Raw genomic sequence first — 26616 nt, 5'->3', positions numbered from 1 at the left:
ACCAACACTGTACTATATAGTTAGACAAATTAATACTAAAATAATGGCCTGGATTCCAGGGAATAAATTAAAAACTTGAAATAGTTCAAAAGTATAAGTTCCAACTAAATGGGAATCTAAATAGAATGAATAGATTAAAGGTCAGGATTATTCCACGGTGAAGTGGGTGAAATTTCAAAGTTGTCGATTGAGACGAGTGAACCATAGTGCCATACTCCATGGACAATGTGACCGCAGCCGAGCGTAAGAGTACCGTAACCTTCTTTCTTCCCGTTAACGAACCCACCCCTGTAGGTTGACGAGTCCTGCTTACAAAAAAATGTACCGGTTCCATGCCTCTTATCCATCACCCAATCACCTACACAAATTACAACCCTACTAAAACTACCAACTACTACCAATAATACTATTAATATTTAGAGTAATGTGTATAAGAAACTAATTAACAAGACGAACCTTCATAGCGATTACCATTTGAGTATTCATAAATCCCATGACCATTTGCATGGTCATCTTCCCAATTCCCTATCAAACATATATTTTACTGAGTTACATATTATTACAAGGAAATAAAACTAGTGTAAATGATAAAAATAAGTAATCACATAAGTAATAACAGTAAATAACTGTAGAATTAAGGAGCTCCCATAAGGGCTATATATCTGTAAATAACTAAGTAACCCTCGAAGAGGATGACTAGGCATCGTAATGAAATACCTCTAAAGCGATCACCATTGACGTATATAATTTCGCCAGGTCCATTTTTTTTACCATCAACCCATTCGCCGTTATATTTATCATTGGTAGAATAAAATAATATGCCAGAACCGTGGCACTTGTCATTTTGCCAAAACCCTTCATATTTCTCTCCATTAGAATAAATCAATATTCCAAACCTAACACATTATTCAACAATATTTAATAGTAATATACATAATAGAGTAAAATGAATAAATAGAAATTGAAAATACCCTTGCTTAGTGTCTTCAACCCATTCACCCTCATATTTATTACCATCAGCATAAACATATTTCCCAGTACCGTGCATTTTCCCATTACACCAATCACCTAAACAACATTATACTCGAAGTTAAATGTGTTAATCATAATAATTAAACAGCCATATGACATAAATAACTAAATACCCCTAAGGGTGTATGACTAAGGAAATTTTGTAAGGGGCTAAATAACTTAATAACTAGGACCCCCTGAGAGGATGAGAAAACATAGTAACTAGATACCATCATAATAGCTCCCATCGCTATATTTGTAAATGCCTTTTCCGTTCATAATATTGTCAACCCAATCTCCTTCGTACTTTTCACAGGGTTTTCCAAGCTTGTCAACGTAAGTCATGGTGCCCTTTCCGTGGCGTTTGTCCTGCCTCCATTGACCTACGTAAATGTCACCCTCACTGTACTTGTAAGTACCATGACCGTGCATAGCACCATCTAACCAGTCACCCTCGTACACATCACCATTCGCATATTTCAATGTTCCATATCCATTTATACGGCCATTTTCCCAGTTACCTAAAATCATTTTGTATCATCAAACTGCTAGTAAATCTAAAGTATAGCTGAAATAGTAGCCTAAATCTGATTAAAATATGTAAAATTAAATCCCCAGAGGGTCTAGCAGGAATTCCCTGAATGCAGTAATACCATCATAAAAGTTTCCAGATGAGAAATATGCGACTCCATGACCATTGATTTTATCGTTCAGCCATTCGCCATCATAAATTGAGCCATCTGCATAGTAAAATTTGCCACGACCTTCACGCTTCCCAAGCACAAAATCACCCTCATAACGTTCAAAATCATTGTAATAAAAAGTTCCTGAGCCGTGAAACAAGCCGTCAAAAACCTGGCCAGCGTATGTATTCTTAGGCGTAGACGAACTCTGTTCACTTACAAAGGTAATACTACTCGACTTAGACTTTACCGATGACATAGTCTCACACACTTTTACTCACTATTAAATATCTTATCTTTGATATACTTATTTATCCTTGATTTAGTGTTATATTACGGTTAATTGGCTTTTGATTTATCTTTTTATGGTTATTTAATATCTAATTATACTCTATTTATACCAACTTTAAGTGATATTTTTATTAAATTATACTTAACTTTGAGATAAATATGGACTTAAATACAAAGCAAAATATCAAATGTTATTAAAAATTAAATATTATATAAAAAACTAAGGTACGAAGATTAAAGGGAAAGAATCTAAGAATTGAAATTGGTAAAAAAATAAAGTTTACACATGTGTAGAAATTTTCCAAATTGTTAGAAAAAATTATGGAATCCGAAGTGAGCTCCTTTTATCATTTTAGAAGTTTGTTTAAATTTTAAAAAATGCCAGTAGATCATTAAAATTCCAGAATTATGACTTGAGTCGGGCACGTTTGCTAAATTCTACACCTTTACTCTTTTATAAAGTTATTTATTTGATTGACTGATTTATGAATAAATATTAATGAATTTGAGTGAGAGTGAGAAGATATTTATAAAATCCATTTTTAATTCGTTACATGTCAATCGCAGATTATTTTGTAATTATCTAAAAAATTACTCGAACCAAAATTTTAATCTAAAGTACCTTATTTTCATTACTTATTATATTTAATTTACTCTTGATTTATGTATAATTAGTCCAATTTAATATTTATAATTGTTCAGTGGTTTGGAATTAGAAAATGAGGTAACAAACTCAATAAATAATTATGTAACAGAAAACGATAAATTTGTTGGATGAGATTGTCATGGAATCGGTAAAATCAGTTATTTTAACTTCCTTTAGGTCAATGACTTGATAAAGATCAGGCCCTTTCTAAACAGACTTGATGTGTACTCAGTTGATGATAACATCTCACTAAAGGACAATTACAATAATTGGAAAAATGATATTGTTTTAAGGATAATTATACTTAAACATTTAGTAACACATAATAGATTCTTTACTTAAAATATTAATTTTTCTACAGAAGAGATTCGATTCACTCGATTTACAACGCGCTCTCTTCATTACTTTAGACTCTCCGTACATTAATATTTAATCTCACCCTTCACTAAAATAATATTCCTTTATACTAAAAATTATTTTTATACAAGATTTTTTTATTGTAATGTTAATTTTGTGAGATGTTATTGAGTAATTGTGTAGTATTAATTCTGGTTTTTGATTTCAAATCTTTACCAGTTAAGCCAGTTAATTTCTTGTTTTTCAGGTCTTCTCTTCTTTGTTTGTTTGCTTCCCTCATCTTTTTATTTAACATTTCCACGTCTTTGACAGTCATTTTACCACTTTTCACCAGCCTTTTCATCCTACTCTTATATTTCCTCTTTTTCCTATTACGACTTGAACCCGTACTCACTAAGTTAACCTTATTACCTTTAGGCGTAGCGGTGTTAGATGAGTTGACTACATTATTCTCGGATATTATAACGTTGATTGGTGTTTCAACTGATATGGTTGAGATGCTGTTAGTAGTAGATTTAGGTATTTTGGGTATAAAAGTGGAATTTGACAGTGAGTCTAGTTTGTATATTAATTTACTGAACATCTCTGTCAACAGTTGTTTCTGGGTATCCAATTTACTATTATTTGAGGAAAACAATTCTTTATACTTGTCTTCATATATTTCTCCAAGTCCTCTTTTATCCTTCGAAAAATCTAACTCCTCAACCTGATCAGGTTTTGACTCTTCCGCATGAAAATCACGTTTATACTCTATATTGTCAAATATTCCACTCTTTATTCTCTCCATTATTATGATTTCCATATCAACTTTATCCAGTGGACTAGTGTTATCAACTGTATCAGTAGTGTTATCAGTGTTAGTGTTGGTGGTATTTTGTAATGTGGAGTTGTAATAGGGTAGTTGTAAATCTAGTGAAAGAAGTGAGTTTCTAGGACGAGAATATCCCCAAGCCTCGCCCATCATAGACCAATCCTTCTCCTTTACTAATTCCTTCTCTATTTCATCTATACTATTTTTTACTCCATCTGCTTCTTTTGGCAAATTTGTATCATCTTGTGAATTATCTTGATCAATATCATACATAGAAGTTAAATCTATATCATCTCTATATACTTTGTCATCCTCAACATCCAACTCAGATTCGTCCGATTCATAAAATTCGTCAGATTCATCTTGGTCATCTATATTATTACTATTAGGCATATTAACACTTGTATTTGTATTGGAGGATGGATTATCGAAGAAATCGGAAAACATCATATCACATGCCGGCGTTGAATTGTCAGATTCTTCTCCCAGTGAATCAAAGTAGTCAATTTCCTCATCCTCAATATAGTCCTCGTCTACGAACCTTTCCATCTCCTCAAACTTGAAAAACTCATCCTCGACATTATTTTCCAACTGATTACTCAATACATTTTTATCAGAACTATCATCCAAATTGCCGGTATTAGTATCACTATCAACTGAATTACTATTATCCTCTGTATCGGTAGCATTATCAGCTGAACTATTAGTGTTATCCACTATAGCATGGGAATTATTAATATTGGTGGAGTTGTTTGATTGTTTACAAATAGTTAAGCTATTATTAAGTAAAATTTCATCAATTTTATCATTAAAATATGTTACATTAAGATTAAGATTTCCATTAATAAAATGCCAAAGTTGCTGTAAATCTAATTTTTCGGCTGAGTTAACCAGTTTGGTGGCATGAGAATTTGAGTATCCCTGAGAACGCTTAACTGCTGAGGATTTACGTGATCTTCTCTTCGCAGTCTCCTCAGCCAAATACTTTTTAAATAATTTCAGGCGAAGTATGTGGAATAAGTTCAAACTCAAGTTTTTTCGCAAAAATTCATTTGAAACAGATAAATCAGTAAATAATAGCCAGGGAAACTCTGTTAAATTATTACCACTCAAATCCACCATATTAAAATACGATAATAATAAAATTATAGACTAGTTTATTGATGAATACTGAGAAAGTGGGAAATTGGAATCCAGCATTTTTACACTATTTTTTAAACTTTCAGGATTAATTATAATTTTTTTACACTAACTTTTATGATTACCGCTACTTGACAAATTTGAGCGGTTAGTGTAAAAAAAGGTGTAAACGTAGATGAAGTGATTTTTATCATGTTTTTATACTTATTCTTATTAACTACTTGTTTTAGATTTGTTTTTTTCGCATATTCATTTATTTTGTACAATAAATTATTATTTAATTCGGTTCCAACAAGATTTGGGCCCTCCTTCAAACACTCAAACTTAACTTTACAACATTATCACACACCAGGTAATTAAAATTGCACCTTCTAACTCTTTTTTAGCAATAAAATTACTAAGCTGCTCTCATACAGCTGATAACAGTATTAGTAACACTACCATTGTTAGTGATAATATAGTTGAGAGTCCTGTTATCACGAGTAAACAGTTTGAAAGTGGTTTGAGAAATAATAATAGTAGTAAAACAATTGACATTTCATTAGAAGTAAATAAGACTAAGGAATTATATACAGATTCAGAACAGTATAAATCATTGTCAGAGTATTTTAGCCCTGAGGAGAGCGTGACTGAACAGGAATACCTGCCTCTGAAGGACCGTTTCGTAACAAGATTCGAGAGTAAAGGAGAATACAATACCGCTGAGGAGAAAGAAGTTTACGTACCAGTTGAGTATACTTTGGAGTGTATTTCTGTGGTTCCTGAGCTCTTCCATAATAATTTTCTTCTGAGAGGTGAGGATCACTGGTCAGAACTAATCCAGATTCGCACACTTTTTAGACGTAAAACTGAAATTTTCGACCAAATTTCGCAACTGACAACTGAGAAATCAGATTCTTCAAAGTCATTTTTCATCACAAATTGTGTTAACTCATTGCTAAGGACTGTGAATATTGGAGCTAGAAATAAACTAAAGGAGTTAAAAATTGAGTTAAACTCACTGGAACAGGAATTAAAGTCTTTGAGAATAAAGCTTCCAAATCTTTTATCGCTAGAAGTAACAGATAATAACACAGTTCTGAAACCTGTTAAACGCAGTGGTAACACTTTGATAAAGAATAAATTAAGTCATTTTCAAATAATTAATAAACTTAGTCCTAGGTATATAGACCGTGCAGTAAGTATTAGTGGTAAAGGGTTTTCATCATATTCTGCACCTTTATCAACACTTTCCAGGGCATTGGTTAACTATTTCCTGGACACCCTGACCAGATTATTCAATTATACTGAAGTAGTTGTGCCATTGATTGTGTCCAAATCAACTCTGGAGTTGACTGGCCATTTGCCTTATTTTGAGGAGAACTTGTATAAACTTGAAGCTGACTCTAGTTTCAACGGTGAAGTTGGATATTTGATACCGACTGCAGAGGTTTCATTATTAGGCCTATTCAAGGGTAGTAGATTTAGGGCTAACAATCTGCCCAAATTTTTCACAGCCTATAGTGAGTGTTTTAGGAAGGAAATACAAGATTACGGTGCTAACACTAGGGGTTTGATAAGGCAGCATCAGTTTGGAAAGGTTGAACTACTTTGCTTCAGCTCACCTGAGTCTTCAGAATACACTCACTCACTAATGCTTAGTCACATCGAGTTTCTCCTAAATCAGCTAGAAATACCATATCGACAGGTACTTTTAAGTGCTAAGGATACTGGTCATACATCCTCTAAAACTATCGATTTCGAAGTTCCTCTACCCTCAAATAACATTTTCCTTGAACTTTCCAGTTGCTCAAATACCAAAGATTTTCAAACCAATCCACTCAATATTACTACTGACTCCTTCAACAGTATCTTATATAGTTAAATACCTATACACTTTTTTATAGTTAATTGTTGATTAATTGGAAAATGTTTATAGGACTTCATAGTATAAATGGATCAGGTTTACCAATTGGAAGAACAATAACAGCATTATTGGAGTATAATAGTACAAAGAGAGAGAACGGATTAATACAATTTAAAATACCAAAAGCATTACAACCATATCTTAACAATAGTACATTAATATTGGAAAACCCTGTTGAAACGGTTTGAGAATGTGGAAAATTAGGAGTTTAACCCGTAACTTTGTTAAGTATTATTCCGTTGGTAATAAGTTGTTGTTGGACAAAGGTGATTCTCAGATCAGGAAGGAGCTGGAAGAGAGATTATTTGAAGTTTTACCACAAAATTGGCACAAAGATAAAATCATCAAAATTCAAAAAATCATTTCAAATTCTTTTTTAATTCTACTCTATACTGGTGGTTTCTTAGGGAACTTTTTTGATGGTACTCTGTTACGGTGACTGGTCCACAGCCAACCAGTAGTAGTTATTTCCCTACAGTATTCAGTTATTCCCCTTAGAGGGGTCCTTTAGTTATACACTTTATTTAAGTATTGGTTGTAATAGTATTGTAAAATGTATTAGATCGGAATAAAGAATTATCAAGAATGATAATAACGTCGGAAATACATTTAATGAGTTCATATTTAGCCTTTACTGTATCATACTGTTTCTCTACATATATTATACCATTAACCATACTATTATACTGTTAACTATATAATTATACTATTAGTTGTATATATGTGATAGTCTGGAATACAATCGGGATTACAACATTATTTAAGTTGTGGAATTGTTCAAGTAAGTTGTATAAAACTATTATTTGATTAGAGGAGGTTTAATTGGATACCTCATTATAGACAAGGTGTTGCTATTTCTGGAGTATTGGCTTCAACATTTGCTTCAAGTAATCCTTCAAGGCGGGTGATTCCCGCTATTACTCACTCATTTTACATAGCTAAATACTATTAATATAGTTATTTCTGGTTATCGCCAATATCAATTCTGTTGATATGAGTTTAGATATTTAAAATATTAGAAATATAATTCATATAATAGGTAATAGTGATGTATCTTCTAAAAGAGTTTTAACCATATTGTTAATGTCATATTTGGGGATTTTGGGAAATGAGTACCTGTTTGCAAAACTAAAATTATCACCTCAATGGTTCCTTTAACCCTTAACTTCATGTTAATTGTGTTTAATTGTTGTTTAGGATGAAGTTACATTCCACGAGAAAAGCGATTTCTATCACAATTGGTATTATTCTACTGATTTAACTCAGTTAATATGGTTTTAGGTATATTATTATTATTAATGTGTGAATCACAAGTTATAAATGGGAAAACACCAGAACTTTAATCTTTTAACTATTCACATTCAATAATTTAAATTTTTATCCATTAATTTGAATTTATTAATAAATAATTTGAATTTTTATTAAATAATTTAAATTTGTTATTGGAAAATAGTTAATTGAGTTGTAATTGGCATTTTGTTTTGTGTTATGGGCACAGTTGATGAGGATTCCTCAGGTTGGAATATAATATATCCAACTTATCTCGATAAGGATTGTACTACTAGTCAGGGCAGGAAGGTTAATTTATCAGTCGCAGTTTCTAAGCCAACCGTTGATGAAATTAAGATCGTTTGCGAAAAAATCAATATTCCATACGTTGTTGAGGAGGTAATCCATTATATCATTGTATTCCTACCAAAACTCGCGTTATTTATCCCCTCTTTAGGACTTTAGTTACACAATTTATACACCTATACACCTACCTATTAAGTATTGGTATGGTTATTAGTATATGTATTGAATAACGTTTTAGAAGAAGAGATATCCTAGGAATTGGATGGTCCCAGGTCGTGTTAGAGTATGCCTGAAGGATTTGCAAACTAATGAAAGGACAAGAACAAGTATTTTTTATATTTTACAAATTAGTGTAGAGAAACAACTATTGAATGAAATCGCATCTTTAATATCGCAATTAAAAACCAGACAGCAACCTAAACAACCCGTACAAACTACTCCTGCCTCGAAAAAGAAATCTACGAAAAAACGAAGATAACAATCAATCTAATATACCTAATATATTATACAATATACATATACATAACTAATGTATATAATATGTTATACAGGTATATAGTTGTATAATTTGCTATCACGAGTTTACACTTTTAAACAATGAATATACTGTATAAGAAAGTTATTAGATTATGTAGATTCAGTCTTTTCAGTGGAACAGGCGCCTTCCTCATGTAGACATGAGATCCAGGAGTAATGCGATCTGCACTTGTTTTCAGTTTTCATTAGTTGGTCGACTTTACAACCGAAAGTGCCCTTTGAACACTTTTCAATCTTGTTAGAGTTGTTGTCAGTCTCAGAAAATTCCATCGACCATCCTAAATATTATTATACTCAACTATACTAATAACTATTAATGGTATAAATAGCTATGTGTAAAATAAGGTTATAGAGTGAAACACCCGCGGTGACGAACCTGCAATAAGTTTTGAGTTGATTGGACAAGAGTTATCATCATATTTATTATCTTTCGTTTTATTAGAACAGTAACGACTACTTGTGCTCACCACATGATTTGATATTTCCTATTACAATATTTAATAATGTTAATCATAATAATTAAACAACCATACGATATAAATAACTGAACAACTGAGGAACTCCCAGAGTTGTTAACTAAGTAACTGGATAACTAAGGTGTGAATAAGAACCGTAATGGGATACCGTGAGTTGTGGTGCTCCATTTTCAACACATGCGATCCAAACAGCATTTGTAGCTGATTTATCAGTAGATTCATGAGTACAAGACTGAGTTCCCGGCCTGCAAGCATAGGAATCAGTACTTAAAGTCACATTTCCTTTAGGAACTGATAATGCAAAACCATAAGCTATTGAATATCCAGCTGGACATGATGCCACTGCCTACAAACATATGAAACAAAGTTATCAAATATATCCCAAATGGATCTAATTATAAAAGTAATTTTAAATAAATAATGGTATAGATGTTGGATTTACCGGTTCATCTAGTTTTGAAGAAGTTTGTTGATTGAGTAGTGGAATGGTATCTTCACCACAGATAGCCCAGATTCTTGATTCGGACATTGGATTGTCACTTGAAACTATACACTTTTCCTCTCCTACCGGGCACTGTGTTATATGAAGTGAGAACACGTTCTTGCCAACCAAGTTTTTCTTCTTTACAATAGATAATGAGAATCCCATTATTATCACTGTTTTATTAGGACAAACTGCACTTCCACTCTTATTTCCACTATATACTATTTGATGTCCTTTCTCAATCTACACACCATAATAACACTCAAATAAGAGATGACGGATAATTAATTATATAGGTAACTCCCATAGGGAATAACTAAATGTCTTAATATATTACCGCAGAAGCGATTCCAAATTCTTTTCCATATTTTTTATAAATCTCATCAGGAGAAACACCATAAGTTTCAGAATAAAATCTTAAAGCCTCGTCAAACAAATCCTTTTTATCACCCAAAAGTGTCTTAATGGACTCCAATTTAATTTTAATAGGCATTGGCCTCTTATATAATTCTCTAGCCCAATTATTTAAGCTATTAACATCCTTACTATCTACTAATCCATCTCCACCAATTACCAACACTTGTTTTTCATATTTAAGATTATTTGAGAGTGAAACTGAACCTTTTTCTGTGTTGGTTGTGGTTCCAACCTCAAGTGAGTCTACAAAACTGGGAGAAATTGTGGCCTTTACAGCCAGGTCAACATTGACACCGCTCTGTTGCATGTGTAGTACATCAGTTTTGTCGATTTGAACTTGATGTGTAATTTTACCTCCTAAATGTACGATTGTAGTAAAGTGTGTTCCAAACATCTTTATAAATTGCATCCATGGCCAAACGTTCTCAGCGCACATCGGGTCATCTTCGTTTGATTTAAACATATCAAGTGTGCAGCGGTGCGAATCAAAACGATCAGGAAGAGCTGCAACGGCCTTTTTGAACTCCTCAGTAGTCTCCAATGAGTGATAATCCACAATTCCTCCGACATACCTCAGACAATAAGTCTTTGTTATGTACGTGCGAACCTTGTTACTGGCAGTGGATTTCACAAAGTTCTTGTAACCTGTTGAGGCAGAAAATGAAAAGAAATATGGTATTCCATAGGATGCCTGTGCATCAACTGATAACTCCTTCTTAAAATCATCCACAGTATTCACATGATCAATCTACACAATTTTTATAATTATATCTATGTTGGTATTATAGAAAGTGAATAATTAAGAATAAGTAGTTCGTTACGGTTTCAGATTGTCTACATGAATATTCTGGTCTGATCCATGAACCACGAGGTTCTTTTAAGTTAGCACCGTCTTTATTAAGGTATTCATCTTCCCAGTTAAGTTTAATGACTGGGTTTCTGTAACCTTGGTCCATCATTACCACTGGGTCACCAAGTGGGTTTCCAAATATTATATCATATCCTGAGCCTAAATAACGCATTGAGGCTGCCAGACCTGAGTTGTTCCAGTCCAGTGATGGATCTCTAAAATCCTCGCTATTTGTTACTCGTCTTGTACTTCCACTTTCAACTTCATGTGTACGTTCAGAATGTCGTTTTATGTGTCCCTCAATTTCCGGAAATTCATCACCAAAATCACCTCCCAATTGCTTCATACTTTTCATATGGTCTGGTTCTATATTTAAATCAATTGAATCCATATTTTCAGTCCACTTATCTTTAAAGTTCTTTTGAAAGAATGGTTTATCATCCATACTTGCGGGATCTGATTTATCATCTTCTTCATCTTCCTTAACAACAGGACTAGGTTCTACTTTATTAGATTCTTTATGATTTAGTTTATTGTTAACTGGGTTTGGTTCTAATGTACTATAATTATCTCCATCTTCAAGACTGTTTTCAGGTAATTTATTAGGATTATGTTGTTTGGGTTTCTTAGGTTTTTCCAACTTTTCAGTTATCGAATTATCAATTTTATCTTCAGAATGGCCAACTGTTTTATTTTTCTCATCATCTAATAATGGAAACAAGTTTAAATCGTCATAAGTATTTTCCTCCAAATCTTCTCCATTTTCATGCTCTTTTGAATTTGATGAATCATGTTCCAATCCATCTAAACCATCAAATGACATCAATGTTTGTATGGAGGATGTATAAATAGTGATTAGAATAATGTATTACCTGATGGGTGTATTAGGGGATTTGGTTGTCGAATAGGAGTGTTCATAATAGTATTTAACAATCCGCTACTTTTATTTCCTATACCAATCATTACTACCATTCAAATGGTTAACTATCTACCGTAATATTTAACTATATACTGTTATAACTGATAACAGTATCAGTATGTAGTAATTAGTATGCAGTAATGGTGTAGTTAAGTAGTTATTGTACCTTTTCTATATTTTGGAATGGTTTCATTTGATTGATCGCGATTATTAAGTTGAATATAAGAGGTTCTATTAGGTTTATTTCTATGTATTTTCCGTCTACGAAGCTCCTCTTCGAAGTCTTCGTCATCATCTAGAAAGTATCCATCATAATATCCATCATCTAATTCAACATTGTCATGTTCATTTTCCTCTTCCTCCTCATAATCATCTAAATCCTCAGTATCGTGGTAATAAGGTCCCATATCATCCTCGTGTTTCTCATGATGAAAACGGTGGTCCAAAATCAAGCCAACTATTAAACCAATATTTACTTATTTTACTATTAACTAGTTATAATTAAGGATAAATAAGGATAAAACATACCAGTATTGTAATCTTTGGTATTATTGGAGAAATTATTTTGAATATGTGCCGATTTACCATCAGAGTAGATGGCTTGCTTTTGTTGGAATCTATCTTTGGCTAATTTTTGGCGAATTTGGGTCAATTCCTTCTCATTTTTACTCCTTGAGCCTCGTTCCAAAAAACTGCTTGAAGCTCGCCTTCCACCTATAAATCATAATTAACACAATTAAACTTTTTAAATATTATTAATTTAGACAAATAGAGCTGAAATGTGTAAACACGGCTGGTATGTGTAAGTGTAAAATGTGTATTGGGAGTAATTAGAAATAATTTAGTATATAATAATACCTTGTTTATTATTTGGGTAAAAGTTTTTATTATACGATTTTTGTTTTCTTTTTTCATTTAGAAATTCTTTTAATTCCTTTCCGGAATTGGATTTAATACCCACTTTAGGCGATTCCTTATCCTTCCTACGTGATTCCCAAAGTAAAGCCTTGCAAACGCTTAGCAATATTTTTATAACTAAAATATTAAAGGCGATTCTTATTTTCATTATTTAAAGCTTTTTTGATATGTTACAAAGAATTTTATACGATTGTTAGTTTGACTTTTGTAACTTGAAAATATTTTACAAATGCGAAATTATTAAATCTAGTTTAAAATGGTTAAATCTTATTTAAAAATAATTAAATCTTGTTAAATTTTTTGTGTTATTTGGTTTGTACTTCCTGGTCAACTCTGGTAGAGTACGCCATTTATATCCCATCCAACTAACGCTGGCATAGTCAACTGGACCAGATGATTAGATCCGGCAAATTGTTAAATCGAAAAAAATAAAATTAAATCTAATAAATAAGGTTAAATCCAGTGAAAAGTTTAAATAATGTGTAAGTTCGAAAACGAACATATCAGAGGATTGATGTTATTTTGTGTGATTCCCGTGCAAATCTTCCATGCACAAGGTGCATAGAGTAACATTTACTAAGAAAATGGTCTAGAAGAGGCATAATTATGGCAATGATGGCTTAAAAGCTTATGGAAGGAATAATATGAAAATACGTACAGCCATGTGTGTACGCATTTATTATTCTTAAGACAATTCCTTTCTCTCTCACCAAGACATGAACAATTTCCAGTCAAAACCACCATTATACTCATTATTTTTTTAAAAAAAACATAAAATTCTGATAATAATATTAACATAAATATTGTGTAACACGACACTATTTACTAAATTAATTAAGTAATTATATTAATAATTATCTAAATAATAAAATAATAATTGTGGAGAATAAAAATAAAATTATTGAAATGAAGAAAAAAACAAAGTGTAAATAGTAATTTTAAAGGGCGGGGAATTCCCACAAATTACACATTATCTACACATCCTCATGATAAATAATAGTTCTATTATTTAATAATGATTCTGTTTTGTTTAAAATGCTTAAATTTCTGCGGAAGTTCATCTTTTTTACCTCCTTTTCAATTTTCTTGTACCTTCTATCCTACTGTTCCAACACCTTCACAAACTCACTCATCTCAAATCCTTCCTTCTATCATCTCTCCACTCTCGTGGATAAATTTGATCAAAAAATTGAACAACTCAATTTTTATTCTCTAAATCACTCACTCAAATCATTTCACAAACCTGTCACTATCCAACTTATTTTATTATTTGATTATATTCAATTAATAATATTTAAATAAAGAATATATAACTAGATTTAGTTACTAGTAATCTATACAGTATTATTTTACCATCAATACTATTATCAGTAGTACTAATATTGTTTATAGAGCTAACTCATATAGAGATATTTACTAATAATTACTTATATATACTAATTATTAGTTAATCCTTGACGTTAACTATTTTGATGGAAAATGTTTATAGGAAGTGATTGGAGTGGATTCGAATTCTTATTTTTACTATTTGCTGAGAATAGTGTTTCGGTTATTTTTCTTAGTTTTTGTTCAGCTTTATGTATTTTACATTTTGCTCTTCAGATATGGTCAACTTTTCAAAGACCTGCTTGATCTCAGCTATAAGTCACTAAAACAAATTAATTGGAAGAGCCCAATTAACTTTTTCAAGTCATTTTACTTGTTTGTTCACTATGTAATTTCGCTGTTTTTGTACTATAATTCACTTGTTTCAGTGAGAGTTCGACTTATTTTATACTCTTCACTCGTGTTTGTTATATCAATTATGTCTTTTAAAGTCGGAATTGGAACCAAACATTTTGTTAATACCACCCCAATTATCATTGGTTTGACCACTTACCTGTCAATTCTACTCACATTCACACCTGCTATATGCCAGTATTTAACACTTTTAAATACTATTCTAATACCAGCTTGGGCCTTAACCATTTATTTAAGGTCACAACCTAACACTAGTAATAATGCTCCTGATGAGGGTTCTGTTGTCACGAGTAAACGATCAAAACTTACTCGAACAAAAAGTAACATTAGTCATAAGTCAGATGATAATATGGATAGTATGAATGTTTCTAATGTAAGATTATTTTATGAGTTAAATAATTGTTTGGATTTATATTTGATAATAGTAATGGTGAGGATTTGCAAGTCGATCCCATTTTTTGGTAAATTATTACAGTTGAATTTTTATTTATCGCACATTTCCCTGTTTTTTACAATATCAATTGTGGTCCACTTCTGTATAGTATATATTACTGGAATTACAGTAATTAGAACTCCCCTATCTGGAGTTAGAAATTTAATTCTGCTCACACTAAATTGGGTCATCTTCCACACTTTTGGAATCAGTAATTACTTTTCTAAGGGCTCCAAATCAACTCTAAACACCACTTTGGCCGCAATTACGGCTAGGATCAAGCAAGTTTTGACAATATTTTTGGGAAAGTATTTAGAGCCTTTAAACCAGCACAAGGCAGTTATGGTGCTTTTAACAGTGCTGAGAACTTTACCTCAGCTGTGTCTATTACTACTTCCTCCGCTGTTTTCTAGCCTTTATTTCGAGTACTCAACAGTTTTAGTGCCAATTTCAACTTTCTTAATACATGATAACACCTTCAAGGACAAGCTCTATTGCATGGGTTTTTTTGTACTCTCGGATGCAACTCGGTATCTATTCAACTATCTTGGGTGGATTTCATTCAAGAGAACTCTAAGAATAACATTAGTATACACAATGAATTTCCTTCTACTCAAACTTAATCAATATACTATTTTATACTATATTATATATACTTATATATACATATAGTGTATATCACTAGTATATATATATATAGTATGTATAATAGTAGGAGTAAATACATTGAAATTGTTTATTAATAGGATCTACCCCAAAGTGTCCATCTTTTAGCTGGTTTTCCTGTCCAGAAACACTTTGTACCTTCAGGCATTTCCGGTTGATCAAATGGAATACACAAACTCTTCATTGCGCCAGTTCTCCCACCCGCCGACTAATAATATTTTACAATAATCCCAGGATATTATATATTTCAGTCATGGATTTTATACTTAACTATCTATTATATAACTGTATAAATTGTGTTGGTATACGTTTTCTGAGCGTTTTTGTGTCTCCAGTTTTATTTCATCTTCAGTTTCAGGTTCTTCACACCTACACACTTTATGAATTTGGGTTATATATTTAACTAGTGTACATAGTTAATACTGAAATTGTAACAGTTAATTATGGGAATATATAATTAACTATAGTGTAAGAAATAACTGAAGGAGTAATAATGTTAGGAAGGATATAACTAAGTAGTCCAGTAGGGAGTAGCAGAATTTGTCTGCATGAATGGAGTACCATGGAGCCAATATCAATTTATCATTGTTTAAAGCAACCATAACTTCTTCAAAATCATAAGCTTTAATAATACTCTGTTCCATCTTTTCTCTGGCACTTGTTAGTAAACTATTTTGTATTTCATCCAGTAATTGGTGTATAGTTTCAGTCAAATTCTCTAGTGGCACATCAGACTTTGCGAAATTATCTCTACGAACCAGTCGTACAGTATTATTTTCAACGTCTTTTGCGCCAACTTCAAGTCTTAGTGGAACGCCTCTGAGTTCCCAGTGATTAAACTTAAATCCCGGTGTGTATCCACGTCTATCATCAAGCTTTACCCTAAATCCTGCTTCAGTCAACAGCTGAAAGAGTTCGTTAACTCTCAACATCACTTGCTCAGCGGTTTTAGACATGATTGGCACAATCACTACCTGGACTTTAGCCACTCGCGGTGGAAGCACAAGACCCTTATCATCGCCATGAACCATTATCATTATCCCAATACTTCTAGTAGTGAAACCCCAGCTAGTCTGATGGACCTTTTGCTTCACGCCTTCCTCATCCTCATATCTATATCCAAAATACAGGGTTATTATGTAATATTACTATAACTAGAGATAAATAATTTGTAAAATTGACTCTCCAGGAGAATATAACTAAGGAAACACCGGAGGTAAGTAAGTACTAGTAATTACTGGTCGTGGACCAGAACACCGTAACACAAACCTTATATCAAACATATCTGAGAATGTTGTTCCTAATAAATGTGAAGTGGCCGCTTGGACACCTCTACCGTTAGCTGGAATAAATGACTCCAAACTAGTGGTCATCTTACTACCGGCAAACTTTTCATTCTCACTCTTTACACCTTTTATCACTGGCACACTTAAATACTCCTCATAAAATCTACTCATAATCAAGACATTTATTACAAGTATATATCTAAGTACAGGATATGATTGGTGAATCACTGTAACGTACTTAGAATATAGATTGAGCATTTCATAAACGGTATCTAAAGCTTCTTGTTCAGTGGTATGTGCGGTATGTCCTTCTTGCCAGAGGAATTCTCTACTTCTAATGAATGGTGTTGGTTGTTTAAATTCCCAACGAACAACTGAATTCCACTGATTCAGTTTGAGTGGAAGGTCTCGGTGTGACCTGATCCAGCGTGCGAATTCTGGGTACATAATAGTCTCTGATGTTGGACGAATTGCAATTGGATCTGGCAAGTCAACGTCACCATTACGAGTCACCCAAGCAACTTCAGGGCTGAACCCTTCCAAATGCGTCTTTTCCGCCTCCAACTTCTCTTTCGTTACAAACATCGGAAAATAACAATTTTCAACTCCTCTCTAATAATAATAACCATAACCATAGTAGATAGATAACTGGTTGAAATAATAAAAGTGACTATTACCATAAGGATATAACTAAATAAATAAGTATCCCTGGTAGTGGTCTAGTAGGTGACTACTGGACTTGGACCTGACCCCGTAATGGAATACCGTAACATACTTGTTTAATTTGTTTATTGAACCATTCATTAAAAGTTTCCCAAATAAAATAACTTGAAGGTAAAAATATATAACAACCAGAAATATCATAATACTCAATCATCTCACTTCGAATTATTACCTAAAAATTATTATCACATAGTTAATACGATAATTATATTGTTAATATTCATATAATTATATATAAAAACGAACTTGTGAATACCATTCTGCGAAATTTTCATGTTTTTTTACAGTTATTCCCAATATATTCATTTCACCTTTCTTATTCTTCTCATTAGTATTAACACTATTAACAGTGTTATTACTATTAACAGAGTTTTTGTCAATATTATTAACATGTGTAGTAGAATCAAGGTCATTTAATGGAAGAAAGGTTGGGAAGTGGTTAATTTGTGTTAGGAATTTTAACATATCTTCCATTTTCATAACCACTGACTGATCATTGCTGAGTGGGTGTGCCACTACATCCACTTTACTCTTCAGTCTGATATCAAATAATACACGAACTTTATTCCTAATAATTTATTATTAGTATAACCCACTAATTACTAATACTATAACACTTAAATTGGATAAATATGTAACTACTCCAAGTGGTTGTATATGGATAGTAAAGTGATACTCTGTATCATTCATAGCTGAAAAAGGTGTTAAGTTACCCCTACCAACACCAAGTAAACTCAACATATCATTCTCATCACCCATATGTAATTTATTTACATTCAATCCCTTACGTAATACTTTCCAATTCACCTCAGTATCCTATCTCATAATATAACTTTGTACAATATTAACTATATACTTAATTATGTCAGAGTTAACTTGTGATATCAAGTTATGTAAATATATAGAACATTATTATGAGTTGTAGAACATACGTAAAGGGCTGAAATGAGGTAAAAACGCTTGGAAGAATCAAGCATGAAAAGATTACGAATACAATCATCACGGAATCCAGCCAAAGAAGGTTCTTCCAACATATCCTTCACCGTAACCAAATTCGGATGTTTTATTACCTAACACATGTTTAATTTAGTTATAAATGTAATAATAGTAGAATATTGTCAAGTATAGTAATGGAAGACGATGAAATTACTTTATAGCGTAATCCGAGTGTATGGAAAAGTTTAAAAAGTTTATCAACTTGTGTTTCAGACATTTTAATGTAAAATATTTTACAAATTCTATAAACAAATTATTTTTTCTTACTATTTCCTTAATAATCATATCGTGTTACACCATTAACACATTCATGATTAATTATAAAAAACTATAGTATAAAATTAATTATAATGAAATTAATTATTAGTTATTTTAAGTGGATTAATCTTCTTCTAACCATTTTGAGAATGAGATTAATCTTGGCTCTTTGAACTGTTTAGTTTTCGTCCAGTTTGGGAATTCTTCTAAATCAATAACTTCGGTATGATAAAATCCTTCCATTAATTTACAAAAATACAACTCATCTCTTCCATTCTCTACACATAATCTAAATATTTCCTCAAACAAATCATCTTCCACATTATTTAAATTATTGTCTGATTTACTTTTGAATGTTTTGAGTAATTGTTCGAATTGTGATTTTTCTATTACTTCTACAATGTTATCTTCTTGAGTATTTTGTATTAGCCATTTAATAGCAAATTTATGAACCTTAATTTTCATATCAGTTTCAGTAATATTATGTGCCAATCTTAGGCTTCGAATTTCTAATAACTTATTTTCCACTAATTGCGGCTCCTCTAAACTCTCAATTATCATCATTTCCAACTCCAAATTTATACCAGAGTCTTCTAAACCATGTATATTAGAATCTAAATCTTCATCTAAATCTTCTAGTTCATCTAAATCATCTAAATCAGTTAATTCGGTTAATTGTGTGGAACTATCATTTATATTATCAAGTTCAATACTGAATGAAATATGATTAAACAATTCATCACCGATCTTATAAAGTGAATCAGTGATAAAGGGTTCCAAATTCCATAAAAATACATTCCCATCCACTTCATCAAAATCATCAGTTAGGTCATAGAATTTTGTCTGATCCTTTGCACAAAATAGTGATTTTACTCTGTTAGCCAGTTTTTGGTTAATTTCACAGTTTTTTCCAACCAAAGAGCCTGAAACTAGGTTCACTCCCTCATTAATAACACAGTTATCCATTACTATGGTGTCAATTATAGTACAATTATTATGTACTACAACATTATCAAAGATAATACTATTAACAATAGTACTATTATCACCAATTTTTACATTTTCGCCCAAAATACTCTTCTTAACATTGTTAGAAACACTTTTATCAGCCATGTTAGAACTTGCCATTGTATTTTCTTTATTAAAGTATGAACTTTCATTTATTCTAGGCCCTACTCCTTTATTCATATCATCCATTCCCCTCTTACTTCTAACATTACTACTATTACCACTGGTGTAACAACTACACTCAGTCATTAGGAATCGTTGTATATATTGTAGATAAATGGCATGATAGAGTCTGGGTGAGTTGATTTTAAGAGCTGCTGGAAAGTTTGGGAATGCGGCGTCATTTTGTAGTATGTAGCAATAGATTTCAGAAGTTCTAATTTCGTCAGTGAGAATTGAATTCACCAGTTGGGACATGCGATTCTTGTCAAAATGTTCCATAACACTTTCAATAATAAGTGCGGAGCAGAGATACACTGAGGATTCCAATAAGTCATAGCGAACTGAAAGAGGATTAAACGCGGTACGACTAAAAAGATTATGATCAAACGACATTAAATTTCCTTGCGATATCATTAGTAATTCTCTAGTCTTTTCATTCATTACTACTACTCCATCATTCTCCATATCATTATATCTATAATATTATGTACTAAATACTTATATAATTAATTGGATAAGATACAGTTTGGAATTGTGATGTGTATAAAGCATAGTCATGGTATATTTGGAGTTGGTTTTCATTAAATTCTCATGAAACTCCAATGCATCAGAAATTGGCACACTCACCAACGTATTACTATACATCTACAACAATATTTTACAATTGTACCCAGATAAATAACTGCAAATTATACTAAAGCAACATTAATTTAACTGTAAATTATACTAAAGTAACATTAATTGAACTGTAAATAGGGAAATGAAAGGATAATTGTAGAATATGATACGAGTATGAAATGTTGTATATTGGTGTGAGTAGTGAAAAATTCTCTTAATACTGGGCCAACTTCCATTTTAACAACATTTACACCAACGACTTCTATTAGTAGTTGTGAGTCCCTTTTACCGATGTTATAACTCTTCTCCAATCCTTTGTATTTATTAGCTTTATAGGATTCCACTAAAAAATAAACCTTTTTAATACCAGAATGGTAAAGGTTGGTTAGTGATTCCATAAAAATTGTGGAATCTCCAATGAACAAATCCTTCAAATCAGCGTATGAAGTTAATGGTTCAAACGTTATATTATCAGACTCGTGTATTATAATTCCCTCCATAATTATAAATTGGAAGAGAAATTCATGAAATTAATTTAGAAAATTAAGAAAACTAATTGAAAAGTTAATTATAAAGATTCGTTAATATGAAAATTAGAAATTAAAATAAATGATTGTGTAAAAAAGTAAAAAATAAAATTAGGTGAAAAATTAATTCTGTTTATTCTCAAACCAAGAGGGAGCGTCGATGAGTTTAACTGGAGGTTCCATATAATATGAATTAAATGAAGAAATATCATCATAAAGATCATCTTTACACTTGCTTAATTTAGTTTCCAAATCAAAACACAAACCTTCCATATAATCATTTCCTCTAAAAAATTATTTCTAAAACCAAAAACACAGTATTATTATATAAATATTTATTAGATATTTATGATCAAAATATATAGGAAAAAGGGTGTAATGAGTTACCTGTTGATATCGTCGCATTCTTCGTGATATTGTTTAGCTAGGTAAAAGCAAGACCAATCAGCCTTAGTACCGGAGAGGATATTAATATTTTTTTTAAAGTTATTTTCTTTTAATCTTTTGTTGGCACGATCACCAAAAAAGTGCGATAATAATGCAATTCCAATTAGGGAAAGTGTCATTTTACTTGCATTAGGTAATTTTGTAAAAAATGTAGCAAATTTACTATAAGAAGACATATCATAGAGTATTAGGTTAATTATAATAATTTATTCATTTAGTTATGTTAATTATAAATTATATATATATGAGTTAGAGCGAAAAAAGTGAATGTGACCCAACAAAGGCTTGTTTTTACACATTAATTAGATGTTATATTAACTTGTTTATTAGCATAAAGGTGTAAAATATGACTAATAAACAGGTTAATACATCTTTTATAATTTTTATAGTTTTTGTATTTATCGCCGCGATTTTGGATTTTATAGGAACCTTCTCTTATTATTTAAATTTTGAAGGAAAAAACCTCTTCGTTCCATACTTCTCAGACAGAAATGTAGTTCCATTCCCTGTACTATTCAAGGAATTTGACCTCAGCAACGCAGATTCCATTCGCTCAGATGTTAAACGCTATCGCGGCTCAAATGAGCTCTGCTCCCGCAGATTACTTAAAGAATATGATAATTATAGATATAATTTTAAACATATTTTCCAAAATGTCCCAAATCAATCGTATCCATCCTACACATATTTTACTCATACCATACTTAATATTAAAACTCAATACTATTATATCCTTAGTATATTACTAATGTACAAATTATTTTAAATAGTTGATAATAATATTGAGTATAGATTTGTGGCAAAATGGGATTTACCACCTGGATGGTTATCATATACACCAGTAGATAAACTGTGTATGAATTTGTTGGATGCTTATAGGTTTGATTATGTGATTCAGGACCCTTTACTTGACCAGAATTCTCCAACGGTTCGCAATATCTATACTAATAAAATGAGTAATTTTTACGAACTCTTTGATGGTTTTGATTCTGGCCATGATACTAGGCTTTTTAAATTAATATCTTCTTATCCAACTCTTACCATTTATGCAGTTAAAGGTATTATGTCAGGTGATATGGCGAATGTTGGAATGGTATCTGATTAAAGTTATTCCTCATAGATAGTTATTTACCTACAGTACTTGGTTATTCTCAACAGGATGTCCTTAGTTATATAGTTAATTATAGTTATTTGAGTATTAGATACATTTATGAGGATAATATATAACACTGTCTTAAATGTTTTAGGTAAGTGATAATCGCAAACCTTCTAACCTAAAGCTAGATCATGCATTATTTCAATTTCATAGCAATGGACTCAAATCCATCCTTATAGGTTTGTTACCATCTCATCCTACAAAGTTATGTATAATTATATTTAGAGTAATGATTGTGCTGAAAATGTGTTAGGTGATGTAACATGTTATGATTTGGCGCCAGATAGCTTTGATGTTCATATAACTAATAAGCATAAAAATACTGTTAATGATATTTATAACGCAGATCAAATGATTTATGATAATTATATTAAATATATTCCAAGGTATTTCATTACGGTGCTTGCTCAAACAGATATTTATTCCTCTCAGGGTTTCCTTAGTTATATACTTAAGGAGTTCCCTAGTTATATAATTAATTCTTTAAAGAACAACTCTATTAAATATTGTAGATCAGATGTTTTGATATTACATTTGGTTGGAGCTGATCATCTATCACACTGTGGAGGCCGTAATACCCCGGAAATGTCTAACATTATGAAAAACTACAACAGCTTCGTCAAGGAACTTATGAACCAATATGAAAAATATAAAAATTACATGATCTTTTTCTTTGGTGATCACGGCCAAAAAGAATCTGGTTCACATGGTGATGACTCAATTGAAGAGGTATTCAATTAGTTTACTTAGTCATCCACTCCGGAGGTTCATTAGTCATATACTCTGGGAGTTCCTTAGTTCTACAGTTATATAGTTATTAGTTAGTGGATAATAAATTGTTAGATGGAGACATTTTTAATGGTACGAAGTGATATGAGATTACATAGTGTTGAACGTGACTTTTGTCCCATATCAGAGACGCCACAAGCGTACCGTCTACATCATTCAGCCTTAAATGGGAAAGTACAACTCTCATTTGAGTATGAAAGACAGTTTACACAGGATATTAGCACTACGTCCTCATTACTCACAAACGTGCCAATTCCATTCCACTCTGTAGGTTCCGTGATACCTAACTCAGTACCACTAATAAGAGATAATCACGGTAACATCGACTATAACCTTTCCGATAAATATTTGGTGCAATTGTACCACGTCAACGTACACCACATTCTGAGGATTTTAGACCTCCTAACACAGAATAAAGATGTTAAACTTGATCAGCAGTTGCTAGACAGAGTCTTAAAAAATAGAATGAAACTAGTGAACCTATACACACTTTTAAGGCTATTTGACTTAAACAGTAAATTTAAAAGTAAAATATATAATACAATAAGTAGTAATAAGGGGAATTTGTATAACGATTACATACAAGTCTGTAAAATAATAATTGAAGAATCGGCTGAATTAATAAGATTATCAACAAGATCATTCACATTTGATTACCTTTACATTTCAATAATTATCAAATACGTATCAATTGTAATTTTAATCTACTCAATTGCAGCGTCATACTATTTCACAATTGACATGGCGCTTGCACGTAAAATTTTAGTAAAACTGGCATTAAATTTAGTATTGACATTAGCATTGAGTTGTGTGTTTGGAGTAAAATTGGATAAGAACATTGATTTATATGTGAAAATGAGAATAGTATGGCCACTGGGAGTGATGAAAACGTTGTTTATCAAGTCACAGGCGCTCACAAGGTTCATTTCAAACTTCTTTGTCATTGAAGATTATGATTTATACTTTCACTTTTCCATACTCTTCATGGTTATACTAACTGTTATATTTCTATTCCACACAATAACATTTATTTACAGATTATATATTAGTACTGGTGATGTCACAGATACTGTGGATATGACTACTAATACCACTGAATATAATAGTATGGCTGATAATACTGGTACTGATAATGTTGAGGATCCTAAATTTGATGTTGGAATGAAGGATTTGGATAGACTTATGTATAACATTGGGAAAATGAATATTAGGGGTTTAATATTAGTGTTGTATAGTGTAATATTCATATTGGTGATAGTGTCGGAGTGTGCGTTGTATTCACATGACACGATCTCAAGACATGAGTTTGTAATTTTCATGTTAATTGAATGTGTGCCGTATATGTTACAAAATTACAAAACTCCACAGTGTAAATTGGTGATTAGACATTTGGTACTGGCGTTTATATTACTAAAGATATCATCACTGTTCCATGATTACAGGTTATTTTTCTATTCCTCAGATCTGCCAACAGCAAGTTGGTTAAAGAAGGAGTATTTCCTAGGTTTGTTTGAAGTCGGAGCGTTCTCACTAACAGTGTTTTACATTATGTTGATGAGGTTTATTAAGAAGTTTACAAGCCCAGATCAGGTGGGTTTGGAGAAATTCGACTACATAATTTCAGAGTCGTTAAAACTGTTTAAACTAAAGAAATTTATGAAAATAGTTTTTTTAATTCACTATGTACTAATATTGGTAAATTACGGATTAACGACTAGTAGATCACTGTTAGGACTTGATAAGTTTATCCATAACCTCCACAACGCTTATAATATGAAGTTGTTCATAAGTACACTGTTTGCTTGGGGAGTGTTAATTCTTTACACACTTACAACTATACTCATGTTAGTTAATCCCAGGAACATAATAATTGAACCAGGAGAATACCGGTTCAGTAGTTTCCTTTTGTACAGTATACCGAATCTTTCATATCTACTATTTCTAATTTGTGGCCAGAAAAAGGCCTTCCAAACACTCTTGTCACTAATTATCCTCTATAATTGCTGTAAAATATTAGTTAACACCACGAGTAAATTTCACTTGTCACACACTCTCTTGATACAATCATTGGCTGACGCTGCTTATTTCGCAATTGGAAATATTGACACATTCCTCAATTTGAACTTTCAAACGGGATTTGTATTTGTTAATACCTATCACCAGCTCATATCAGACTCGAGTGTCTTGTTTGAAGTCGTGTCGATACACATTTTGTTCTCAGTAGTTTTGATGCTTATATATTACAGTTGTAGCAACTTGCAGATTATGGACGCTTTGGTTTTGACGGGTTCTGACCGCCTAGACTCTATGGAGTCGGGCATAAAGTTCAATGGACGACGTCAAGTTGTTTCCAAGAAAATTCATACCCTGACAAATATTATACACATCATTACAATGTAAATTTACAAACAATTAATATTTAATATAGGGAGACAGTTATATAGCTTAATCTTATCTAGTTTAGAGTATTATTATATATTGATTTGTAGGTATATATTATTGGTATCCGTACTAGGGGTATCTGTTCTGGTGATAATAATGAAATTACATCAAGTTCCATGCGTAAGTTTCTCAAATGTTTATACATACAATTTTAATACATAATTAATAGTATATATTGTTTAGATTGCGTTTCGGTCATTTCCAAAAGCGTTATTTGTGTTGGGAAAGTCAACAGCAATGTTTGTAACTCAACTCCTCCTGTTCCTAATCGGAGCCATTTACTAACTGTACGATATTTCAATGTAAATTTATCATACACACATTTAATCTATTACTCATCATAT

General features: G+C 31.8%; 12 protein-coding genes across 12 annotated transcripts, besides 28 other annotated features; 6 read left to right on the top strand and 6 right to left on the bottom strand.

Moving 5' to 3' along the window:
• Positions 1 to 134: 134 nt before the first annotated feature.
• TA19180 (MORM repeat family protein, putative) lies at positions 135 to 1953 on the bottom strand (the record flags this gene model as incomplete). The annotated part of the gene is made up of 6 exons (XM_949462.1): positions 135 to 406; positions 457 to 525; positions 718 to 896; positions 972 to 1068; positions 1242 to 1532; positions 1665 to 1953. 6 exons carry the CDS (start codon positions 1951 to 1953, stop codon positions 135 to 137), a joined length of 1197 nt encoding a protein of 398 aa, XP_954555.1.
• A 353-nt stretch (positions 1954 to 2306) lies between these two features.
• On the top strand, positions 2307 to 3064 carry TA19185 (uncharacterized protein; the record flags this gene model as incomplete). Its single annotated transcript, XM_949461.1, has 7 exons — positions 2307 to 2347; positions 2371 to 2446; positions 2509 to 2603; positions 2688 to 2709; positions 2741 to 2779; positions 2809 to 2946; positions 2993 to 3064. 7 exons carry the CDS (start codon positions 2307 to 2309, stop codon positions 3062 to 3064), a joined length of 483 nt encoding a protein of 160 aa, XP_954554.1.
• Positions 3065 to 3136: 72 nt separating this feature from the next.
• On the bottom strand, positions 3137 to 4921 carry TA19190 (uncharacterized protein; the record flags this gene model as incomplete). The annotated part of the gene is made up of 1 exon (XM_949460.1): positions 3137 to 4921. The coding sequence occupies one exon, from the start codon at positions 4919 to 4921 to the stop codon at positions 3137 to 3139; it is 1785 nt and encodes a 594-aa protein (XP_954553.1).
• A 210-nt stretch (positions 4922 to 5131) lies between these two features.
• Positions 5132 to 5191: a sequence feature (Signal peptide predicted for TA19195 by SignalP 2.0 HMM (Signal peptide probability 0.948, signal anchor probability 0.002) with cleavage site probability 0.552 between residues 20 and 21).
• Positions 5132 to 7033, top strand: TA19195 (seryl-trna synthetase, putative; the record flags this gene model as incomplete). The annotated part of the gene is made up of 4 exons (XM_949459.1): positions 5132 to 5291; positions 5326 to 6066; positions 6109 to 6786; positions 6858 to 7033. The coding sequence occupies 4 exons, from the start codon at positions 5132 to 5134 to the stop codon at positions 7031 to 7033; spliced, it is 1755 nt and encodes a 584-aa protein (XP_954552.1).
• Positions 5135 to 5203: a sequence feature (1 probable transmembrane helix predicted for TA19195 by TMHMM2.0 at aa 2-24).
• A 231-nt stretch (positions 7034 to 7264) lies between the features above and the next one.
• On the top strand, positions 7265 to 8188 carry TA19200 (uncharacterized protein; the record flags this gene model as incomplete). Its single annotated transcript, XM_949458.1, has 9 exons — positions 7265 to 7302; positions 7324 to 7388; positions 7420 to 7481; positions 7576 to 7626; positions 7657 to 7749; positions 7803 to 7842; positions 7885 to 7993; positions 8043 to 8086; positions 8127 to 8188. The coding sequence occupies 9 exons, from the start codon at positions 7265 to 7267 to the stop codon at positions 8186 to 8188; spliced, it is 564 nt and encodes a 187-aa protein (XP_954551.1).
• Positions 8189 to 8333: 145 nt separating this feature from the next.
• Positions 8334 to 8898, top strand: TA19205 (signal recognition particle, putative; the record flags this gene model as incomplete). The annotated part of the gene is made up of 3 exons (XM_949457.1): positions 8334 to 8513; positions 8659 to 8746; positions 8777 to 8898. 3 exons carry the CDS (start codon positions 8334 to 8336, stop codon positions 8896 to 8898), a joined length of 390 nt encoding a protein of 129 aa, XP_954550.1.
• A 149-nt stretch (positions 8899 to 9047) lies between these two features.
• On the bottom strand, positions 9048 to 13774 carry TA19210 (uncharacterized protein; the record flags this gene model as incomplete). The annotated part of the gene is made up of 13 exons (XM_949456.1): positions 9048 to 9235; positions 9334 to 9442; positions 9582 to 9779; positions 9876 to 10160; positions 10255 to 11082; positions 11156 to 11988; positions 12057 to 12134; positions 12270 to 12560; positions 12632 to 12817; positions 12962 to 13138; positions 13354 to 13405; positions 13593 to 13610; positions 13676 to 13774. The coding sequence occupies 13 exons, from the start codon at positions 13772 to 13774 to the stop codon at positions 9048 to 9050; spliced, it is 3342 nt and encodes a 1113-aa protein (XP_954549.1).
• Positions 13775 to 14056: 282 nt separating this feature from the next.
• Positions 14057 to 16088, top strand: TA19215 (integral membrane protein, putative; the record flags this gene model as incomplete). The annotated part of the gene is made up of 4 exons (XM_949455.1): positions 14057 to 14266; positions 14345 to 14362; positions 14511 to 15782; positions 15969 to 16088. The coding sequence occupies 4 exons, from the start codon at positions 14057 to 14059 to the stop codon at positions 16086 to 16088; spliced, it is 1620 nt and encodes a 539-aa protein (XP_954548.1).
• Positions 14075 to 14143: a sequence feature (10 probable transmembrane helices predicted for TA19215 by TMHMM2.0 at aa 7-29, 94-116, 137-159, 169-188, 193-212, 216-238, 327-349, 359-378, 431-453 and 468-490).
• Positions 14562 to 14630: a sequence feature (10 probable transmembrane helices predicted for TA19215 by TMHMM2.0 at aa 7-29, 94-116, 137-159, 169-188, 193-212, 216-238, 327-349, 359-378, 431-453 and 468-490).
• Positions 14691 to 14759: a sequence feature (10 probable transmembrane helices predicted for TA19215 by TMHMM2.0 at aa 7-29, 94-116, 137-159, 169-188, 193-212, 216-238, 327-349, 359-378, 431-453 and 468-490).
• Positions 14787 to 14846: a sequence feature (10 probable transmembrane helices predicted for TA19215 by TMHMM2.0 at aa 7-29, 94-116, 137-159, 169-188, 193-212, 216-238, 327-349, 359-378, 431-453 and 468-490).
• Positions 14859 to 14918: a sequence feature (10 probable transmembrane helices predicted for TA19215 by TMHMM2.0 at aa 7-29, 94-116, 137-159, 169-188, 193-212, 216-238, 327-349, 359-378, 431-453 and 468-490).
• Positions 14928 to 14996: a sequence feature (10 probable transmembrane helices predicted for TA19215 by TMHMM2.0 at aa 7-29, 94-116, 137-159, 169-188, 193-212, 216-238, 327-349, 359-378, 431-453 and 468-490).
• Positions 15261 to 15329: a sequence feature (10 probable transmembrane helices predicted for TA19215 by TMHMM2.0 at aa 7-29, 94-116, 137-159, 169-188, 193-212, 216-238, 327-349, 359-378, 431-453 and 468-490).
• Positions 15357 to 15416: a sequence feature (10 probable transmembrane helices predicted for TA19215 by TMHMM2.0 at aa 7-29, 94-116, 137-159, 169-188, 193-212, 216-238, 327-349, 359-378, 431-453 and 468-490).
• Positions 15573 to 15641: a sequence feature (10 probable transmembrane helices predicted for TA19215 by TMHMM2.0 at aa 7-29, 94-116, 137-159, 169-188, 193-212, 216-238, 327-349, 359-378, 431-453 and 468-490).
• Positions 15684 to 15752: a sequence feature (10 probable transmembrane helices predicted for TA19215 by TMHMM2.0 at aa 7-29, 94-116, 137-159, 169-188, 193-212, 216-238, 327-349, 359-378, 431-453 and 468-490).
• A 38-nt stretch (positions 16089 to 16126) lies between the features above and the next one.
• On the bottom strand, positions 16127 to 19082 carry TA19220 (prolyl-trna synthetase, putative; the record flags this gene model as incomplete). The annotated part of the gene is made up of 9 exons (XM_949454.1): positions 16127 to 16229; positions 16341 to 16973; positions 17130 to 17345; positions 17385 to 17758; positions 17922 to 18041; positions 18116 to 18437; positions 18546 to 18685; positions 18802 to 18939; positions 19020 to 19082. The coding sequence occupies 9 exons, from the start codon at positions 19080 to 19082 to the stop codon at positions 16127 to 16129; spliced, it is 2109 nt and encodes a 702-aa protein (XP_954547.1).
• A 164-nt stretch (positions 19083 to 19246) lies between these two features.
• Positions 19247 to 21411, bottom strand: TA19225 (translation initiation factor eif-2b epsilon subunit, putative; the record flags this gene model as incomplete). The annotated part of the gene is made up of 3 exons (XM_949453.1): positions 19247 to 20768; positions 20817 to 20938; positions 21082 to 21411. The coding sequence occupies 3 exons, from the start codon at positions 21409 to 21411 to the stop codon at positions 19247 to 19249; spliced, it is 1974 nt and encodes a 657-aa protein (XP_954546.1).
• A 150-nt stretch (positions 21412 to 21561) lies between these two features.
• TA19230 (uncharacterized protein) lies at positions 21562 to 22004 on the bottom strand (the record flags this gene model as incomplete). The annotated part of the gene is made up of 2 exons (XM_949452.1): positions 21562 to 21724; positions 21826 to 22004. The coding sequence occupies 2 exons, from the start codon at positions 22002 to 22004 to the stop codon at positions 21562 to 21564; spliced, it is 342 nt and encodes a 113-aa protein (XP_954545.1).
• Positions 21948 to 22004: a sequence feature (Signal peptide predicted for TA19230 by SignalP 2.0 HMM (Signal peptide probability 0.784, signal anchor probability 0.000) with cleavage site probability 0.297 between residues 19 and 20).
• Positions 22005 to 22231: 227 nt separating this feature from the next.
• Positions 22232 to 22321: a sequence feature (Signal anchor predicted for TA19235 by SignalP 2.0 HMM (Signal peptide probability 0.125, signal anchor probability 0.861) with cleavage site probability 0.032 between residues 30 and 31).
• TA19235 (integral membrane protein, putative) lies at positions 22232 to 26557 on the top strand (the record flags this gene model as incomplete). The annotated part of the gene is made up of 7 exons (XM_949451.1): positions 22232 to 22554; positions 22678 to 22978; positions 23133 to 23220; positions 23295 to 23770; positions 23885 to 26226; positions 26320 to 26407; positions 26456 to 26557. The coding sequence occupies 7 exons, from the start codon at positions 22232 to 22234 to the stop codon at positions 26555 to 26557; spliced, it is 3720 nt and encodes a 1239-aa protein (XP_954544.1).
• Positions 22256 to 22324: a sequence feature (13 probable transmembrane helices predicted for TA19235 by TMHMM2.0 at aa 9-31, 597-619, 632-654, 699-721, 783-805, 837-856, 877-899, 933-955, 972-994, 1009-1028, 1105-1127, 1171-1193 and 1216-1238).
• Positions 24485 to 24553: a sequence feature (13 probable transmembrane helices predicted for TA19235 by TMHMM2.0 at aa 9-31, 597-619, 632-654, 699-721, 783-805, 837-856, 877-899, 933-955, 972-994, 1009-1028, 1105-1127, 1171-1193 and 1216-1238).
• Positions 24590 to 24658: a sequence feature (13 probable transmembrane helices predicted for TA19235 by TMHMM2.0 at aa 9-31, 597-619, 632-654, 699-721, 783-805, 837-856, 877-899, 933-955, 972-994, 1009-1028, 1105-1127, 1171-1193 and 1216-1238).
• Positions 24791 to 24859: a sequence feature (13 probable transmembrane helices predicted for TA19235 by TMHMM2.0 at aa 9-31, 597-619, 632-654, 699-721, 783-805, 837-856, 877-899, 933-955, 972-994, 1009-1028, 1105-1127, 1171-1193 and 1216-1238).
• Positions 25043 to 25111: a sequence feature (13 probable transmembrane helices predicted for TA19235 by TMHMM2.0 at aa 9-31, 597-619, 632-654, 699-721, 783-805, 837-856, 877-899, 933-955, 972-994, 1009-1028, 1105-1127, 1171-1193 and 1216-1238).
• Positions 25205 to 25264: a sequence feature (13 probable transmembrane helices predicted for TA19235 by TMHMM2.0 at aa 9-31, 597-619, 632-654, 699-721, 783-805, 837-856, 877-899, 933-955, 972-994, 1009-1028, 1105-1127, 1171-1193 and 1216-1238).
• Positions 25325 to 25393: a sequence feature (13 probable transmembrane helices predicted for TA19235 by TMHMM2.0 at aa 9-31, 597-619, 632-654, 699-721, 783-805, 837-856, 877-899, 933-955, 972-994, 1009-1028, 1105-1127, 1171-1193 and 1216-1238).
• Positions 25493 to 25561: a sequence feature (13 probable transmembrane helices predicted for TA19235 by TMHMM2.0 at aa 9-31, 597-619, 632-654, 699-721, 783-805, 837-856, 877-899, 933-955, 972-994, 1009-1028, 1105-1127, 1171-1193 and 1216-1238).
• Positions 25610 to 25678: a sequence feature (13 probable transmembrane helices predicted for TA19235 by TMHMM2.0 at aa 9-31, 597-619, 632-654, 699-721, 783-805, 837-856, 877-899, 933-955, 972-994, 1009-1028, 1105-1127, 1171-1193 and 1216-1238).
• Positions 25721 to 25780: a sequence feature (13 probable transmembrane helices predicted for TA19235 by TMHMM2.0 at aa 9-31, 597-619, 632-654, 699-721, 783-805, 837-856, 877-899, 933-955, 972-994, 1009-1028, 1105-1127, 1171-1193 and 1216-1238).
• Positions 26009 to 26077: a sequence feature (13 probable transmembrane helices predicted for TA19235 by TMHMM2.0 at aa 9-31, 597-619, 632-654, 699-721, 783-805, 837-856, 877-899, 933-955, 972-994, 1009-1028, 1105-1127, 1171-1193 and 1216-1238).
• Positions 26207 to 26226: a sequence feature (13 probable transmembrane helices predicted for TA19235 by TMHMM2.0 at aa 9-31, 597-619, 632-654, 699-721, 783-805, 837-856, 877-899, 933-955, 972-994, 1009-1028, 1105-1127, 1171-1193 and 1216-1238).
• Positions 26320 to 26368: a sequence feature (13 probable transmembrane helices predicted for TA19235 by TMHMM2.0 at aa 9-31, 597-619, 632-654, 699-721, 783-805, 837-856, 877-899, 933-955, 972-994, 1009-1028, 1105-1127, 1171-1193 and 1216-1238).
• Positions 26483 to 26551: a sequence feature (13 probable transmembrane helices predicted for TA19235 by TMHMM2.0 at aa 9-31, 597-619, 632-654, 699-721, 783-805, 837-856, 877-899, 933-955, 972-994, 1009-1028, 1105-1127, 1171-1193 and 1216-1238).
• Positions 26558 to 26616: the final 59 nt, after the last annotated feature.

The sequence above is a fragment of the Theileria annulata genome, chromosome 1 (genome assembly GCF_000003225.4).
Source record: "Theileria annulata chromosome 1, complete sequence, *** SEQUENCING IN PROGRESS ***".
NCBI lineage: Eukaryota > Apicomplexa > Aconoidasida > Piroplasmida > Theileriidae > Theileria > Theileria annulata.
The sequence above is the reverse complement of the archived record's forward strand: the minus strand, read 5'-3'. Positions and strand labels throughout refer to the sequence as shown.